Genomic DNA, 17,591 nt, shown 5'->3' with positions numbered 1-17,591 from the left:
AGTAGAGAGTATAGAAAAATCAATTAACTGTCGATTTAAAAGTCACCCATTATCTACTTCTAAAATGAAAAGTTCGAACTTCCGAAATTAATTGTTGAGCTGTGAAATTGAAATCATGCCAACAATCCGAAAACACGTTTTCAATACAGAGAGGCAAAAATTTGACATTGCTTTGCTTTATCCCAATATATTTTCTACAATTATAATAAATATTATTGTTATAATTTCATAATGTTCTTTATTCTTTATTTCCAACTTAAATTTATTACTTCATAGGGGTAGATTAATCTTGAATAATTGTGGATCCACACATTCAATTATGCTTATCTTGAATCCATCATATGTTGTCTTTGGGGTACGATTCTTTATTAATTTAATTTATCAGCTAAATAGGGACGAATCATTTTGTTCTGGAATAAAAGTTTATTAAACATTTTGGTCAGATACTGCAGCCGATTTTCACTCCACTGCAATACGGACCTATCGCAATAGCGTTGCCCACAATACTAGAAGAGTCGCACTGATCCCGGAGTCTTACTGTGGCTCGCCACCATCTCATAATGTGGTCCCGCTTCTTTTTGCAATTGCAATCCACATTGTTTGACGACATCCTTACGTCAACATTCCTAAAAACATGTTTATCTATCAGCAATAGAAAAGCTAACATATAGGAATCTCGGTATCGAACTTACATTTATTATTCTTCCCATGGAACTGGTATCGCCTGCCTTGGTTTATACAGGGTCCCGCGGAATACACTTTGTTGGTTGTATTTTGCCTGCTCCGTCATTCAGTCCAAAACTGTCACATCGCCGTCTGTTCGGAAATCAATTTATTCTGATAAAGTTGGTACAATCAACGTCACTATCGCGCACATATTTCGGTTGACTTTAACACTATTCGCCAGCCTGGGATGTTTGCTTGTCACTTCTTTCCCAAGGTGTGTTGATCACGGCTGGTATTAACATAGGAGCGATAGAAACACTTGCTGCTCCGAACTATTACTAGCACTATTATTTAAAGAAGTTAGATTTGAAACGTTTTGTTATTTGCAAACTAATTTGCGAAACCAAAATGAACTGATTTGCGAAGTATTTTTGTTTGTTTTGATTTCGCTCTGACAGATTCTTTCTGCAGATTTTCCCACTAGAAATCTTGTTGGAAAGAAAAAGAATAGATAAATGTCAAAAAAATACTCGCGTGCACGCTGCGTTCCTGTGGGGAAAAGCGGTGACTTTGCGGTAGCTTTCGCCGCAAATGAGACGCGAGTCGATGCCGCGTTAACGCAAGTGCGTGTGCATGATTCTATGTGATGTTGGGTACTTCCTACCGCAAATGCGTGGACGCCGCGTGCACGCAAGTTCAAAACCGCTACGTGGACATCGGCCCTAAATCTCTTCGTAATGTTTTTAAATAATCTTAATCTCGGAGACGAGCCAACCTCGGGCTCAAAGTCTCCTTAATAAAGAGACAAAAAAAAAATCTTAATTAATTAATAATCGATTCTTTCTGGGTTGTCCAATTTGAACAAATATGTTTTGTATAATCTTTTAATTTTTTTTTATAAATTTTGCAACATTTGGGATGGGAACAATTGTGGGAATTCATCAAATTACACTATTAAAAATTAAAATTAATGTTAGTGTTTCTTTAAGTGCAAATTAAAAATTAGTGTTTCTCGAGATCCTCAAGATGCACCAAGAAATTCCGATGATGGAAATTTGATTCACAATTCCACACTTTAATAATTTGTGACATAATCAGTGTTTTAAAAATACGAAGTTTAGGTTCAGTAAAACAGCTCGTTTTTTACTTTCACCAATAGAACATTGTTGGTATGATTTTGAGAATTATGCTCATTTGAATAAACGTGTTACAGAGATGTTTGAATATTTGGTGTTGTGTAATAAACGAACGCTGCTATAACTTAACAAAGTCTTGTTTACAATTCCTGCAAAAAAAAATTACAAAATGTATGAATAACTTCCGAACGAATTCCCGGAAGAATTCTCGGAGGAATTGACGGAACTTCCGTAGGAATGGAGTAACTGCTATGTGGAATAAGTTTCTGATTGAAATATGTTCACAGTTTTATTGCAAATTCAGTCTTGAAAAGGGTACTGCTTCTCAAGACACATTGGTGGGCACCGATGAATCGGTATTTTAATAATTAAGGCGTATGTCTGAGGGTTTTTTTTTAAATTGCTGGACTCAAATAATCAAACAATAGGCATTGTTATTATTTGAAAATGTCTGTATAATATGATTAAAATTATCTAATAGATATCAACACTTGAAACACATTACATAATCTGTATTTCTAATCAAATTTTTAGCCATAATAAAAAAGTCACAATGTTCAGAAAATCTCAAAACTCGTTCACGATTCAAATCAAATCATGTCTGATTCGGCTCACTGCTGTGTTATCCATTGCTGAAAGCAAGGATTTAAAGACGAGCCAGTCCTGGGTTAAAGGTCTCTTAAATCAAGTAAAAAAGCGAGAATTCTACGTTCTTCGCAAAAAAACATGTGATAATTTTGCATGTTTAGTGTGAACAATAAATAGCGGCTTGATTGATTTGTAACGCCTTTGTAGAGCCTCATATCAAAATTATGCTGCAGAAGTTTGCTAAAAGAGAACTCTTTTTGGTATTATAAATTCGAGTTTTTATTCGGTTATGTTTCAAATATACACATTTTGTATCGGGAATTTTTTTTTCAAAACACCGGGAGAATTCACTGGCCACCCTGGACTTCGCTAATCGACGTGAGTTTTTTTTTACCACCTGGACGAGACAGTGCTGACCGCTGCACACTGGGGATTTTCAAAAGCAAAAGGCTCGAAATTCAATTACTCCAGCTGACGCCGCAAAATTTCCAGAAAGTATATGTGAAGGGAAAAAGTGCGATGAATCGATTGCGCGGGATTTTGTGCTGGTCAGACCACTTTAAAGTGTCCATTTTGCCCAAATTCCCCCGAAATTACAATATTTCTCGATTAACTTTTCAAAAGGACCTAAGTTACCTTTTTTTAATGAATTAATTTGAATAGAGCAATCAACAGAAAAACATGAAAGGTTTCGATTGCAGTACTCAAATTAATTAAAAAAAAATGTTACTTAGGTCCTTTTGAAAAGTTAAGCGAGATTTCTGCTATTCCTCTAACTAACGTTTGGGGCAAAATAGGCACTTTGAAGTGCACTATGGTCCAGAATACAGATTTACGCGGAAAGATGCATTTTACGCCAAAACTATATTTTTTTAGAAAAAAAACTGTTGTTCTACAAAATTGTTCGAAATAATGAGGCTATCATTATGGTACTACCAAAAAATAGGGTGATCCATCATATAAAAAAAATAGAAAATATTTTTTTTATTTCTCAGAATATTGACATGTTCTTTGAGCTCTAAAAGTCACCTGAAGACGACTTTTTCGAAAAATCTAAAACAAAAAAAAGTAGATAAAAATACTATTTTTAGGCACACCATAATCCAATTAGGTAAAATTACTCTAAATCAGCCAACTTAAGAGCTACAGAAAAAGTTTTTAAGCAAAATTGATTGGAATAAGCTGCGTTACAACTTTGTAGAACATAACATGTCAATATTCTGAGAAATAAAAAAAAATTTTCTAATTTTTTTTATATGATGAGCCACCCTATTTTTTGGTAGAACCATAATGATGGCCTTACTATTTCGAACAATTTCTTAGAACAACAGTTTTTTTTCTAAATATAGTTTTGGCGTAAAATTCATCTTTCCGCGTAAATTTGTATCCTGGACCATAGTGGAGTGGTCTGACCAGCACGAAACCCCGCGCAATCATTTCATCGCACTTTTTCCCTTCACATATACTTTCTGAAAATTTTGCAGTGTCAACTGGAGTAATTGAATTTCGAGCTTTTTGCTTTTGGAAATTACCAGTGTGCAGCGGTTTGGGTTGCCATCGGCATGAAGACGCATTCAAATGGCCGAGGAACTGGTGAGATGGTGCCGACAACCGCCGGGTGATTACGTTGGATACAATGCTGAGTGTTCCTGAAATGAAATCCAACCTTTTTTTCGGTCAAGCGGTTGGTGGAGAAAGATTCCACAGTTCTGTTTGAGAGAAGTGACGCTCATTTTATGAGAAATGGAAATATTGCTGCAGTTGCTGAGTTGGCAGGAGGTTTGTTTGTGATCCGTCAATATAAGGAGTCTGCATCTTTGGCGATATCTAAGGACCAATACGAGCATTAAAGCTCAAGTTCGTTGGATACAATGATGTTTCGAAAGCGTATCGTTTGCTGGATCCAAGAAGCGGAAAAATAGTCGTGAGGCGCGATGGATACTTGCCAACCATTAGACGAAGCTAAAGTAGAAGAGTTAGCGATTCCTTCAAGCATTCCTCCAGCGAACATTGAATTGCATGAATCTATCGAACCAGATGAAGTCCAATCCGATAACGACGATGAATGGGAGGATCCAGTGGATGAAGAGCTACCGAATAAAGATCAACCAGATGACCTGCCAATCCGGAGGTCTGAAAGGATCAATCGAGGTAAGCCACCTGACAGGTATGCGTGCGTTGAAGGACCGCTGGTTCATGAGGAGCCGAAGAGTTTCCAAAAAGCAATGTCCAATTCTTAAAGCGACCAGTGGAAGCAGGCGATGTTGGAGGAGATAGACTCAATCAGTTCCAACGACACTTAGGACCTGGTTGACCTTCCCGAAGGAAGCGTGCTGTTGGCTGTAAATGGGGTTTCAAGATGAAGAAGGAATCAGAACGGCGAAGTAATCCGGTACAAGGCGTGGTAGGTAGCTCAAGATTTTAGTCAACGCTATGGTACCACCGCGTGGTCAGTCAAAATACGTTCCGGACCCTGATGTCTGTTGCGGCGATACGAAAAATGATTGTCAAGCAGTACGATGTGAAGACGACCTTTCTTCATGGCAAGTGTTCGCACTTACGAACCACTGCTATCGCATAGCTAAGTTAAAAATTAGCATTACAGGCATACCTCGATAGTACGTACCCTCGATTGCACGTACAATTTAGCTCGATAGTAGTACATAAAAAAAACTTTTTTTTTCGTTTTCTGCACGATTTTAGTTAAAATTTTAATATGTTTTAATCATGGCACATGCGTGGGGTCCTTCATATGCTACGTAATAATTTCACATCTGACTTAACCCATTTCGGGACATATGGGTCATATAAGCCCAGCGTTTTAGATTGGCTATGAAACATCACAGATGAAAGCTTGGTCCCCACTTTCTACAGCAAAGTTTTTTACCAGGCGGTCGGTTTGCAGGAAAAATATCATAGGCCCGGTTTGATTATACCGTGGAGACCCACATAACCGAAACCCTGGGAAGATTCGCTTCTGAGAGGATGCAGATGAATCTAAAATGGTTAGATCCTATACCACATTGTTTGACAATTCTTAACACTCAATCGTGTTGAGTCATCCTGATTGATGAGACAGTGATCTATTTCCAGCAATACGAGACGTTCAAGGTTCTCCAAAACGTTTTCCAGTTCAACCTTTATCTACCAGATCAACCAAAGCTTTTGCAATGTTTTCATCGTCAGCATATACTCAATCTGGTTCAATAGGCATCATGTAAACCCAATTCTCTTGAATATGAGAAGTTCATGGTACTCCATGGTACGTTCTCAAGTACCATCCAAATATCTATCGAATCAACCAAGGCTTTTGCAATGACCTCAATATCGATATGTACCCAACCTGGTTTAATAAGCACATGTGCACGAGACTGGCCCAGAATATGAAAAGTTGTTAAATTATACGTCATGAAAAATCCTCCTGACAATCTCTCTGAAGTTGCCCTCGTAGCATATGCACACCCCCTTTCCAAAAATTCCCTTGGAATTTCTTCACAAACTCACGTGGAAGCCCTCTATACCCACCTCGATAGCCCTGGGAATTCTTCCGAAAATTCCTTCAAGAATTGTCCCGGAAAATTGTTCAGAGATTTTTTTCTTCGGGAATTATCCCGGAAATTCCTTGAGAAATTCGTCTTCAAGTTCATCTGGCTGATTCTTCAGATGTTCTTTCGGAAATTTCGTCAAAAGTCTTCCGGGATTACCTCCAAAAATTTACCCCTGAAATTCCTCTGGAAATTATTTAAGGAATTCTCTCGGAAAATCATGCCGGTATTCACAAAATTTCAGCCGATACATCCCCTAAAATTTCTACAAAAGAATATCCAAAAACCCGTCAGGATTTTCCGAGAGTTTTTTCCCGTAATTCATAGCAATATCTTAGAACAATAACCCCGGGAATTTTTCTAGAAACTCTCCCCCTTTTTCTCCCAAAAATTCCATCAAGATTTTCCCGGGAATTATCTCAAGAATTCCTTCAGAAATCTTTTTATAAGTTCCCCCAAGAGTTTCTTCAAGAATTCCTCAGGAATTCGTTTTGGAATTCTGAAATTCTTGGTATTCTGCCGAAAATTCCTCCAAGAACCGAAGGAATTTTTGTGGAAGTATCCGAAGGAGTTCCCAAATGATTTCCTGGAGAATTTCTGAAGTAATTCCTGGAGAAGTTTGCGATGGAGTTCCTGGTTTGAGTCTTTTTTAAGATAAATTCTTGATGGATTTACCAATGGATTTACTAGAAGATTATCTGAAACCAATCTAAGAGAAATTTCTTCAAATGAAGGAATTTTATATAATATAATAAGTAACCAATAATAAGGAATTTTCAGAGAAAAATATGTTTGAATTTCCAAACAAATAATAAATTTATGTGATTTGACTGAAATGCAGAAAAAATCTACTATATAGTTTCCTGAAGAACAATTCCCATATTTTCAGAAAAGTATCTTTATGTTTGTCTTTATTTTGCCAAAGATATTTTTTCATGTTTCAGTTTTTGTTCAGCTTCACGCTAATTGTAGTTGTGAGAAGATCGCCATCTATTTATTAATTTATTACCAGACTAAAGCTGGAGTGGCCTGCGCTGCACATAAAAGTTTTCTCCATTCAGCTCGGCCCATGGCTCCACGTAACCAACCACGCAGCCAGCGGAGGGTCCGCCAATCGTCCTCCACCTGATCGATCCACCTTGCCCGATGTGAACCTCGCCGTCTTGTTCCCGTCGGATCGTTATCGAGAATCATTTTCACCCGATTACTATCCGACATTCTGGTTAAGTGCCCGGCCCACCGCCAATTTTCACGGTGTTAACGATGGATGGTTCTCCCAACAGCTGATGCAACTGGTGGTTAATTCGTCTCCTCCACGTACCGTCCGCCATCTGCACTCCACCATATATGGTACGCAACACTTTCCTTTTGAAAACTCCCAGTGCGTGTTGGTCCTCCAAGAGCATCGTCCAGGTCTCGTGTCCGTAGAGAACTACCGGTCTAATAAGCGTTTTGTAGATAGTCAGTTTGGTGCCAGGTCACCAGTCAGTGAGCCCAAGTACACGAATTCTTCAACCACCTCGATTATTCATTTTCAGTGCAAAACGTAAACAAACGAGCATAAATTCCATTCCAAAATCCAAGTTGGTTGACTTGGGGACATTGGCAAGTCAGACTACCCCCAATGAAGGCATCCTGGAAACGCCTTCAGTCATGTCATGCCCAATTAGTGCAACAGTGCTTTGTTATTCAGAGTAAGCTGAACGACCTGGCCGAATGCTTCTCTGTGACAGTTCTAATTATCAACGTCAACAAGTCCCAATCTTTGGATGCCAAAGATGCCATGCTGAAGGTGGTTGGGATTCTCTGACCGGTTTCGGGTTGAACATTTCTTGACTTCCCTGGGCATAAAAGTGTCATCGTGACGTTAGCTTCATGATATAAGAATGCAGAAATGATAATATGGCTTGGCAACCTTGCAGTTAATAACTGTGGGATAACTACTAGCACCCGAAACAGATAGATCATCATCGTAACAGCTTGCGAAAAACGTCTCTTGCGGTATGTTACATACGGTGGGTATGGTGAGTATGGTATGGTTCTTATGCTACAGATTAGAAATATAGAACATTGTTGGTTTATCAAAATTCCTTAATGGAAATTTATTTAAAAAAAAGTTAATCACAGATTAATCAAATAGCACAAAATTACTTTTTTGTAATGCGGGAGTGGGGGTGGGGCTTCTACTTCACGTATTCTCCGTTTTGTTTTCATGATTTGTAATGAGTGTGAGAAAATAATATCTCTCATTCATCGGCTATCATTATCATTTAAGGGAGAGATCCAAAATAACATACAGTCTTGATTGAATTAACGAACAAATAAGTAGTTTTCATATTTTTATTTATTTCGAACTATTATCTTACAATTTGTTGCAATATAAGCATCTGATACCACATGACGCTTCTTTTCATCTTATAGTCAACTAGTTTAATTATCATGATGTTACAACTTTCCTATATCATATGCACCATCAGCAGTTCGTGCATGTTGAACATTCCTATTTATTTTCATTACACCGTCTTCTGGCGAAACATTTGTTTCCACTTCAAATGCACTCGCATAAATTTTCTCTAAGCACTTTTTGAAAAGAATCCTTAATACTCCTAAAAGCAAAAAACCTTCTCACATTCACTCTCATAGGACTAATGTCCCTCACACGTGTGCGCGCTCGTCTACTGCTGTGGCTTGTTCAGTGCGAATCGGGACCGCCCCAGGCGACTGGACAGCGACTTGGCCCCGTTGTTGTCCGCGTTGCTCTGTTCGTTCTGCTCGGACTGCGCTGCGCTCTGCTCGGGTTCTTTCCGGGCGGGACCGAAGCGGCGCCCCTTCGGGACTGGAATTGGATAAGTTGTGTTTCGCATGGCGGATGGGAGGTGGGAGAAGAGAAGGAGAGAAGTATGCGATTAGGGCGGGGGACGAGATGAGCAGAGGAAAAAGATGAGAGAAAATGTGATGAGGTCGTTGAAAAAGTAGAAGTAGAGAGAAAGAAAAAGAGTGAGGTTATTTGAGAGAATATCGTGAATATTTATTGAATTGAGAAACCGAAGGTGAGATTGAAATTCGATGATTCGTTAAATCATGCAGAAGTTCAGAGTACAGCGTAATTACAGGTAAAAGTAGATTGATAAAGAAAGAGAGTGGGGTACAGAACAAGAAAGATAAGAACGGAGAAGATTAATGGTTTAAATTACGTTTCGTTAAAGCAAAAACAACATTATCTGCAATTTTACCGATAGCTGGGGCCTTGGCGGTCTTGACTGGGGCTGAAGCAGGAATATCTTCGTCGTCGTAGCCCTTGGATTCCTTCACTGGAGCTGTGGAAAGGTAAAAAGAAGATATAGAAGAGATATTTATTGTAAGAGTGGTTGGATTGATAGAATGCGAAATGTTTCACAATTCTAGATGTAGATGGAATTCTCATCACCAGACATAGAGTCAAGACGGGGGGATGATAACCGATGCTAACCGTTTTGTCTTGAGGAGTCGGCCATTTAGAGCTACTAGAACTAGACGAATAGCAACAGCTCAGCTACACAACTTTACGATGTGAAATTCTTCGCAAAAGTGACTCAATGTGGATTGCTTTTGTCTTTCGTTTGATATCAATGGCATTTGTGTCTTACTAAATTTTTATAGTACTTCCTTCTCCATACTTGTGTTTTGTATACTATGCATTCAATCCAATGTAAAAATTCCGAATCCACTTTCAATTCTATCCTGCATATTAAGTCACCAAATTCTATATTCAAATTGTAATTGTAATAATTGTAATATAATAGCCCAATTTTTATTTTTTGATCCATCATCGAAATACAAATATCAGTGAAGAATCAAAATTGAGGATCCTAAAATCCACCAACATAATTCTCGTATTCGTTCAATATTATCTAAAAATCCTATGAACATAATATCATAAATCGATGGATTCGTGCAATACGGGCATAACTCAAAAACTGAAAAATTTCAAAAATTACATTTTACAATTTTTGTTTGTGTGTTCAAACTTACCCCCACCGGCTGACAGTGATTTTATGGAAGAAAGCTGTCTGTATTACATAGTTTCACAGTCAGATTTAATCCGGCAGTTAGAAAGTGTTAGCTCTACTGCAGCTCCAGTGACCCAGTTTAGACTGCCTGGTATTTCATGCCCAGTCCGAGGACACTTTTGCTCACATTAAACCTAGCCTGTATATTATGGTGGCTCAAATTAGTATGGGAAAACTTTTTCAATTTTTTGATGGGCCGCCTTTTATTCAATTCTGTTGATGACCTGATGCTCTGGACAAAATTTCAGCCAAATCGGTCAACGTTTGGGCGGTGCTAAACTCGTTGGAAGTTAACATGAGAAAATGTATGCAGAAACACCGAAAAACGGCGATTTACAGCTGGACGGCACAATTTACGATGAAGAACCATCATACTCATTCAGATCTTGGAGAATTTAATACAAAATGTTATGCAGAAAACCACTTGAGAAGATTAGAGTTTGCCAGCTGTTATTAGCATTTCTCTGAAGTGGGGTTTGAGCAAATTTCGTTTCTTTTACCTTTGAAAAGAAATAAATTCACCCCTACAACACTCCAGTAAAATGCTAATATTTTTGCCCAACAAACTCTAATCTTCTCGCGGTTTTCAGCATAATATTCTGTATTTAATTCTACGAGAAATGAATGAGTATCATGGTTTTTGATCGTAAATTGTGCCGTCCAACTGCAAATCACTGTTTTTGGATGTTTCTGCATACATTTTTCCATATAAACTTCCAACGAGTTTAGCACCGCCCAAACGTTGGCCGATTTGGCTGAAATTTTGTCCAGAGCATCAGGGCATCAAATAGAACCGAAAAAGAGGGCGGCCCATCAAAAAATTTGAAAAAGTGTTTTTTGAGCCACCCTACTGTATATTAGGGTGGCTCAAATTAGTATGGGAAATTTTTTTTCAACTTTTTTGATGGTTTTCCTCGCGGTTTTCAGCATAACATTCTGTATTTAATTCTACAAAAACTGAATGAGTATCATGATCCTTGATCGTAAATTGTGCCGTTCAACTGCAAATCACTGTTTTGGATGTTTCTGCATACATTTTTCCATATAAACTTCCAACGAGTTTAGCACCGCCCAAACTTTGACCGATTTGGCTGAAATTTTATCCAGAGCATCAGGGCATCAAATAGAACCGAATAAGAGGACGGCCCATCAAAAAATTTGAAAAAGTGTTTTTTGAGCCACCCTACTGTATATGCTATCAAATGGATAATGGATCCATAAACAAACTTTTGGGTTTGAAATCCAGCGCATATTTAGTTTCTTTTATAAATTGAAATTATAGCACAAATATAATGAAACAATTGTTACCAGCGGTAACATTTAATTATCATACTTAAATAATTAAAGCGTGAAGTTCTTTTGCTTTTTCAAACGGTGAATTTAAATTTATGGGGTGGGTGATCGAAACGCAAACCAGGCGAGTGAGCAACCTCCACCCGTGTGATTGAAGGATAGGAGGAAAGACCAAACGCGCGCTTGTGAAGAAGGAGTACTCAATCAAGAACAGAGACAAACAAAACCAGGGCGATTGACGGGGAGTCTGTATTGTGGTTTGATGGTGGAAAGTAGTGCTTGTGATTTCAAGAGTGATTTTCGGCGTGCCTTTCCACCAGCGACGCTAACAACCATGTCATTTGACTGCCACGTTATCGCAGCTATCTGGTTGTGAATTTCTACACCCTGCTCGGCCACATTAACACTCCTGTCGGCTGTCAGCCGCCATTGCAGGTACAACTGCATCATCATTCGAACACACGTCGGCTAGATCCCCGTCCGGCCTCCCACCGGCGGTTCAGGACTTCAGGACCCGCTAGACCACCGTCAGGCCACCCGCCGGTTGCACCACCGCTAAGGACTCGTCAGCTACATTCGATTCCCGCCAAGGCACCCGTCGACTGCATCATCGTCCGACGACCAGTCGGCCATAGTGTCGACCAAGAACCGGTTGCCGCCGTAGCAACATTTTGGTTTTATGCTGGTTTTTAAAAAGTCATGTAGGACTAATAATGGTTTTCATGACCGTAATAAAACCAAAAATGTTACTTGAGGGACCACACCGTTCCGTCACTTGGTGGCTGCTTTACAACCCCGTTGGCTGCATCACTGTCTGATGGCAAAGCGTTGGCCACATCATCGTCCGGTGGCGACTTTATCGCCAGCTAGCCGCATCGCCACTTAGCCATCCGTTGGCTCCCGCATCGTTCAACCGCTCGACGGCCACCTCGGTCACCCGTTGGCCGCATTACTGAACAGCTTCCCGGCGGCCGCCTTCTGCAACGCGGCCCGCCTACCACATCGTTAATCGCCTGAAGCGTTCGGCAACCCGCCGTTGCCCACCTGGCCACCTAGCTACCCGCCGACTACCTAATCGTACAGCCGTCGGCCCCCTGCTTTTGAAAGCCAGCTATTCATCCACTCGTAAGTGTTATTTGCCGTTTGAATAAAAGTCGTTGTTAAAATCACAGTTAGGCCTTCACACTCCCGAAAACCTCCCCACACCAGTGACCCTGATACCCGGAACAAAAGAGGCCTTCTGCGCCCACCCCGGACAGCTGCCGTGGCTAGACCAGCAGCTAGGGGTGTAGGCCAGTTCCCTTCATCTAGACAATGGACGTCGCTAACTGCACGGTCACGAAGCCCACAATATTAGATACAAGGCTTTTTCCGAAAAAAAAAACTAAAGTAGCTTCGTTGCAAGAGATTTGGAAGCCTTCTTATCAGCGTCTCGAAAGCCTCGTAATCTTTCTGCTTTCCTCCAAGCAGCTCGTAATCTTTTTTTACAGATGCTCCAAATCCTCCTTTCAATAGGCTCAAAAGTGTACTTTCAAGAGGCTTGGAAGCCTTATATAAAAAGGCTAGTAAGATTCATTTCAAGAGGCTCGGAAGCCTCCTTCCAAAGGCTCAAGCCCCATTCCAAGAGGCTCGAAGCCTCCTTCCCAGAGGCTCAAGCCTCCTTCCAAGAGGCTCAGAAGCCTCCTTCCAAGAGGCTCAGAAGCCTCCTTCCAAGAGGCCTGGAAGCCTCCTTCCAAGAGGCTCAGAAGCCTCCTCCAAGAGGCTCCTGGAAGCCTCCTTCCAAGAGGCTCAAGCCTCCTCCAAGAGGCTCGGAAGCCTCCCTTCCAAGAGGCTCTGAAGCCTCCTTCCAAGAGGCTCGGAAGCCTCCTTCCAAGAGGCTCAAGCCTCCTTCCAAGAGGCTCGGAAGCCTCCTTCCAAGAGGCCTGGAAGCCTCCTCCAAGAGGCTCAAGCCTCCTTCCAAGAGGCCTCAGAAGCCTCCTTCCAAGAGGCTCAGCCTCCTCCAAGAGGCTCAGAAGCCTCCTTCCAAGAGGCCTGGAAGCCTCCTTCCAAGAGGCTCGGAAGCCTCCTTCCAAGAGGCTCAGCCTCCTTCCAAGAGGCCTCGGAAGCCTCCTTCCAAGAGGCTCAGCCTCCTTCCAAGAGGCCTCAGAAGCCTCCTTCCAAGAGGCCTGGAAGCCCTTCCAAGAGGCTCAGCCTCCTCCAAGAGGCCTCAGCCTCCTTCCAAGAGGCCTCAGAAGCCTCCTCCAAGAGGGCTCAAGCCTCCTTCCAAGAGGCCCGGAAGCCTCCTTCCAAGAGGCTCGGAAGCCTCCTTCCAAGAGGCCTCGAAGCCTCCTTCCAAGAGGCTCGGAAGCCTCCTTCCAAGAGGCCTGGAAGCCTCCTTCCAAGAGGCCTGGAAGCCTCCTTCCAAGAGGCTCAGAAGCCTCCTTCCAAGAGGCTCAGGAAGCCTCCTTCCAAGAGGCTCGGGAAGCCTCCTTCCAAGAGGCTCGAGCCTCCTTCCAAGAGGCCTCAAGCCTCCTTCCAAGAGGCCTGGAAGCCTCCTCCAAGAGGCCTGGAAGCCTCCTTCCAAGAGGCTCAGCCTCCTCCAAGAGGCCTGGAAGCCTCCTTCCAAGAGGCCCGGAAGCCTCCTTCCAAGAGGCCTCGGAAGCCTCCTTCCAAGAGGCTCGGAAGCCTCCTCCAAGAGGCCTCAAGCCTCCTTCCAAGAGGCCTGGAAGCCTCCTTCCAAGAGGCTCAAGCCTCCTTCCAAGAGGCCTGGAAGCCTCCTTCCAAGAGGCCTGGAAGCCTCCTTCCAAGAGGCCTCAGCCTCCTCCAAGAGGCTCAAGCCTCCTCCAAGAGGCCTGGAAGCCTCCTTCCAAGAGGCCTGGAAGCCTCCTTCCAAGAGGCTCGGAAGCCTCCTTCCAAGAGGCTCAGAAGCCTCCTTCCAAGAGGGCCTCGAAGCCTCCTTCCAAGAGGCCTCGGAAGCCTCCTTCCAAGAGGCCTCGGAAGCCTCCTTCCAAGAGGCTCAGAAGCCTCCTTCCAAGAGGCTGGAAGCCTCCTTCCAAGAGGCTCAGAGCCTCCTTCAAGAGGGCTCAGAAGCCTCCTTCCAAGAGGCTCGAAGCCTCCTTCCAAGAGGCCTGGAAGCCTCCTTCCAAGAGGCTCAGCCTCCCCTTCCAGAGAGGCTCAAAGCCTCCTCCAAGAGGCTCGGAAGCCTCCTTCCAAGAGGCCCGGAAGCCTCCTCCAAGAGGCCTCAGCCTCCTTCCAAGAGGCCTGGAAGCCTCCTTCCAAGAGGCTCGGAAGCCTCCTCCAAGAGGCCTCAAGCCTCCTTCCAAGAGGCTCGGAAGCCTCCTTCCAAGAGGCTCAGCCTCCTCCAAGAGGCCTGGAAGCCTCCTTCCAAGAGGCCCGGAAGCCTCCTCCAAGAGGCCTGGAAGCCTCCTCCAAGAGGCTCCAGCCTCCTTCCAAGAGGCTCAAGCCTCCTCCAAGAGGCCTGGAAGCCTCCTTCCAAGAGGCTCAGAAGCCTCCTTCCAAGAGGCCTGGAAGCCTCCTTCCAAGAGGCCTCGGAAGCCTCCTCCAAGAGGCTCAGCCTCCTTCCAAGAGGCCTGGAAGCCTCCTCCAAGAGGCTCACAGCCTCCTTCAAGAGGCCTCAAGCCTCCTTCAAGAGGCTCCAGCCTCCTTTCAAGAGGCCTCAGCCTCCTTCAAGAGGCCTCGGAAGCCTCCTTCAAGAGGCCCAAGCCTCCTTCAAGAGGCCTGGAAGCCTCCTTCAAGAGGCCTGGAAGCCTCCTTCAAGAGGCTCGGAAGCCTCCTTCAAGAGGCCTCAGCCTCCTCCTTCAAGAGGCCTGGAAGCCTCCTTTCAAGAGGCTCGGAAGCCTCCTTTCAAGAGGCCTCAAGCCTCCTTTCAAGAGGCCTCAGCCTCCTTTCAAGAGGCTCAGAAGCCTCCTTCAAGAGGCCTCGGAAGCCTCCTTTCAAGAGGCTCAGAAGCCTCCTTCAAGAGGCTCAGCCTCCTCCTTCAAGAGGCCTCAGAAGCCTCCTTTCAAGAGGCCTGGAAGCCTCCTTCAAGAGGCCTCAGGAAGCCTCCTTCAAGAGGCCTGGAAGCCTCCTTCAAGAGGCTCAAGCCTCCTTTCAAGAGGCCTCAGAAGCCTCCTTTCAAGAGGCTCAAAGCCTCCTTTCAAGAGGCCCAGCCTCCTTTCAAGAGGCCTCAGAGCCTCCCTTTCAAGAGGCTCAGAGCCTCCTTTCAAGAGGCCTCAGGCCTCCTTTCAAGAGGCCTGGAAGCCTCCTTTCAAGAGGCTCAGCCTCCTTCAAGAGGCCCGGAAGCCTCCTTTCAAGAGGCTCTCAGAAGCCTCCTTTCAAGAGGCTCAGAGCCTCCTTTCAAGAGGCTCAGGAAGCCTCCTTTCAAGAGGCTCAGGCCTCCTTTCAAGAGGCCTGGAAGCCTCCTTCAAGAGGCCCGGAAGCCTCCCTTCAAGAGGCCTGGAAGCCTCCTTCAAGAGGCCTGGAAGCCTCCTTCAAGAGGCCCGGAAGCCTCCCTTCAAGAGGCCTGGAAGCCTCCTTCAAGAGGCTCGAAGCCTCCTTCAAGAGGCCCGGAAGCCTCCTTTCAAGAGGCCTGGAAGCCTCCTTTCAAGAGGCCTGGAAGCCTCCTTTCAAGAGGCTCAAGCCTCCTTCAAGAGGCCTGGAAGCCTCCTTCAAGAGGCTCAAGCCTCCTTCAAGAGGCCCCTCAGCCTCCTTCCAAGAGGCCTGGAAGCCTCCCTTCCAAGAGGCTCAAGCCTCCTTTCAAGAGGCCCGGAAGCCTCCTTCCAAGAGGCTCGGAAGCCTCCTTCCAAGAGGCCTCGGAAGCCTCCTTCCAAGAGGCCCCAAGCCTCCTTCCAAGAGGCTCAGAAGCCTCCTTCCAAGAGGCTCGGAAGCCTCCTTTCCAAGAGGGCTCTGGAAGCCTCCTTCCAAGAGGCTCAGCCTCCTTCCAAGAGGCTCAGCCTCCTCCAAGAGGCCCGGAAGCCCTCCTTCCAAGAGGCCTCGGAAGCCTCCTTCAAGAGGCCTGGAAGCCTCCTCCAAGAGGCCTCAGAGCCTCCTTCCAAGAGGCCTCAAGCCTCCTCCAAGAGGCCTCGGAAGCCTCCTCCAAGAGGCTCAAGCCTCCTTCCAAGAGGCCTCGGAAGCCTCCTTCCAAGAGGCCTGGAAGCCTCCTCCAAGAGGCTCGGAAGCCTCCTTCCAAGAGGCTCCGGAAGCCTCCTTCCAAGAGGCCTGGAAGCCTCCTTCCAAGAGGCTCGGAAGCCTCCTTCCAAGAGGCCTGGAAGCCCTCCTCCAAGAGGCTCGGAAGCCTCCTTCCAAGAGGCTCGGAAGCCTCCTCCAAGAGGCTCAAGCCTCCTTCCAAGAGGCCTCGGAAGCCTCCTTCCAAGAGGCCTGGAAGCCTCCTCCAAGAGGCCTGGAAGCCCTTCCAAGAGGCTCAGAAGCCTCCTTCCAAGAGGCTCGGAAGCCTCCTCCAAGAGGCCTGGAAGCCTCCTCCAAGAGGCCTGGAAGCCTCCTTCCAAGAGGCCTGGAAGCCTCCTTCCAAGAGGCCTGGAAGCCTCCTTCCAAGAGGCTCAAGCCTCCTTCCAAGAGGCCTGGAAGCCTCCTTCCAAGAGGCTCGGAAGCCTCCTTCCAAGAGGCCTGGAAGCCTCCTTCCAAGAGGCCTGGAAGCCTCCTTCCAAGAGGCTCAGGAAGCCTCCTTCCAAGAGGCCTGGAAGCCCTCCAAGAGGCTCGGAAGCCTCCTTCCAAGAGGCCTGGAAGCCTCCTCCAAGAGGCCTCAAGCCTCCTTCCAAGAGGCCTCGAAGCCTCCTTCCAAGAGGCCTCGGAAGCCTCCTCCAAGAGGCCTCAAGCCTCCTTCCAAGAGGCTCGGAAGCCTCCTCCAAGAGGCTCGGAAGCCTCCTCCAAGAGGCTCCAGCCTCCTCCAAGAGGCTCAGCCTCCTCCAAGAGGCTCAGAAGCCTCCTCCAAGAGGCCCGGAAGCCTCCTCCAAGAGGCTCAAGCCTCCTTCCAAGAGGCTCGGAAGCCTCCTTCCAAGAGGCCTGGAAGCCTCCTCCAAGAGGCCTGGAAGCCTCCTTCCAAGAGGCTCAGCCTCCTCCAAGAGGCTCAAGCCTCCTTCCAAGAGGCCTGGAAGCCTCCTTCCAAGAGGCCTGGAAGCCTCCTTCCAAGAGGCCTCAGAAGCCTCCTTCCAAGAGGCCTGGAAGCCTCCTTCCAAGAGGCTCGGAAGCCTCCTTCCAAGAGGCCCCAGCCTCCTTCCAAGAGGCTCAAGCCTCCTTCCAAGAGGCCTGGAAGCCTCCTTCCAAGAGGCCTGGAAGCCTCCTCCAAGAGGCTCGGAAGCCTCCTTCCAAGAGGCCTGGAA

At 45.2% G+C, this 17,591-nt stretch overlaps 1 protein-coding gene and 1 long non-coding RNA gene across 8 annotated transcripts in view; both read right to left on the bottom strand.

The window, feature by feature from the left end:
• Nucleotides 1-215: 215 nt before the first annotated feature.
• Nucleotides 216-1,389, bottom strand: LOC134209997 (uncharacterized). Its single transcript, XR_009978793.1, has 2 exons — nucleotides 693-1,389; nucleotides 216-626 (listed from the first exon to the last, which is right to left on the bottom strand). It is a non-coding gene; the product is annotated as an uncharacterized LOC134209997 (long non-coding RNA).
• A 6,872-nt stretch (nucleotides 1,390-8,261) lies between these two features.
• Nucleotides 8,262-17,591, bottom strand: part of LOC134209961 (uncharacterized) — an 84,358-nt gene continuing 75,028 nt past the window's right edge. For 6 of the 7 annotated variants that reach the window (XM_062685979.1, XM_062685985.1, XM_062685997.1 and 3 more), the window contains exons 5-6: nucleotides 9,130-9,252; nucleotides 8,262-8,771 (exon numbers count right to left, since the gene is read on the bottom strand). In XM_062685979.1, coding sequence (XP_062541963.1) covers nucleotides 8,611-8,771; nucleotides 9,130-9,252 — 284 coding nt within the window. In that variant the 3' untranslated portion in view covers nucleotides 8,262-8,610. The remainder of the gene's footprint in view (nucleotides 8,772-9,129; nucleotides 9,253-17,591) is intronic. The other variant, XM_062686010.1, reaches the window with a different exon arrangement.

This window comes from Armigeres subalbatus, chromosome 1, assembly GCF_024139115.2.
Source record: "Armigeres subalbatus isolate Guangzhou_Male chromosome 1, GZ_Asu_2, whole genome shotgun sequence".
NCBI lineage: Eukaryota > Metazoa > Arthropoda > Insecta > Diptera > Culicidae > Armigeres > Armigeres subalbatus.
This window is presented reverse-complemented; position numbering and strand designations above follow the sequence as displayed.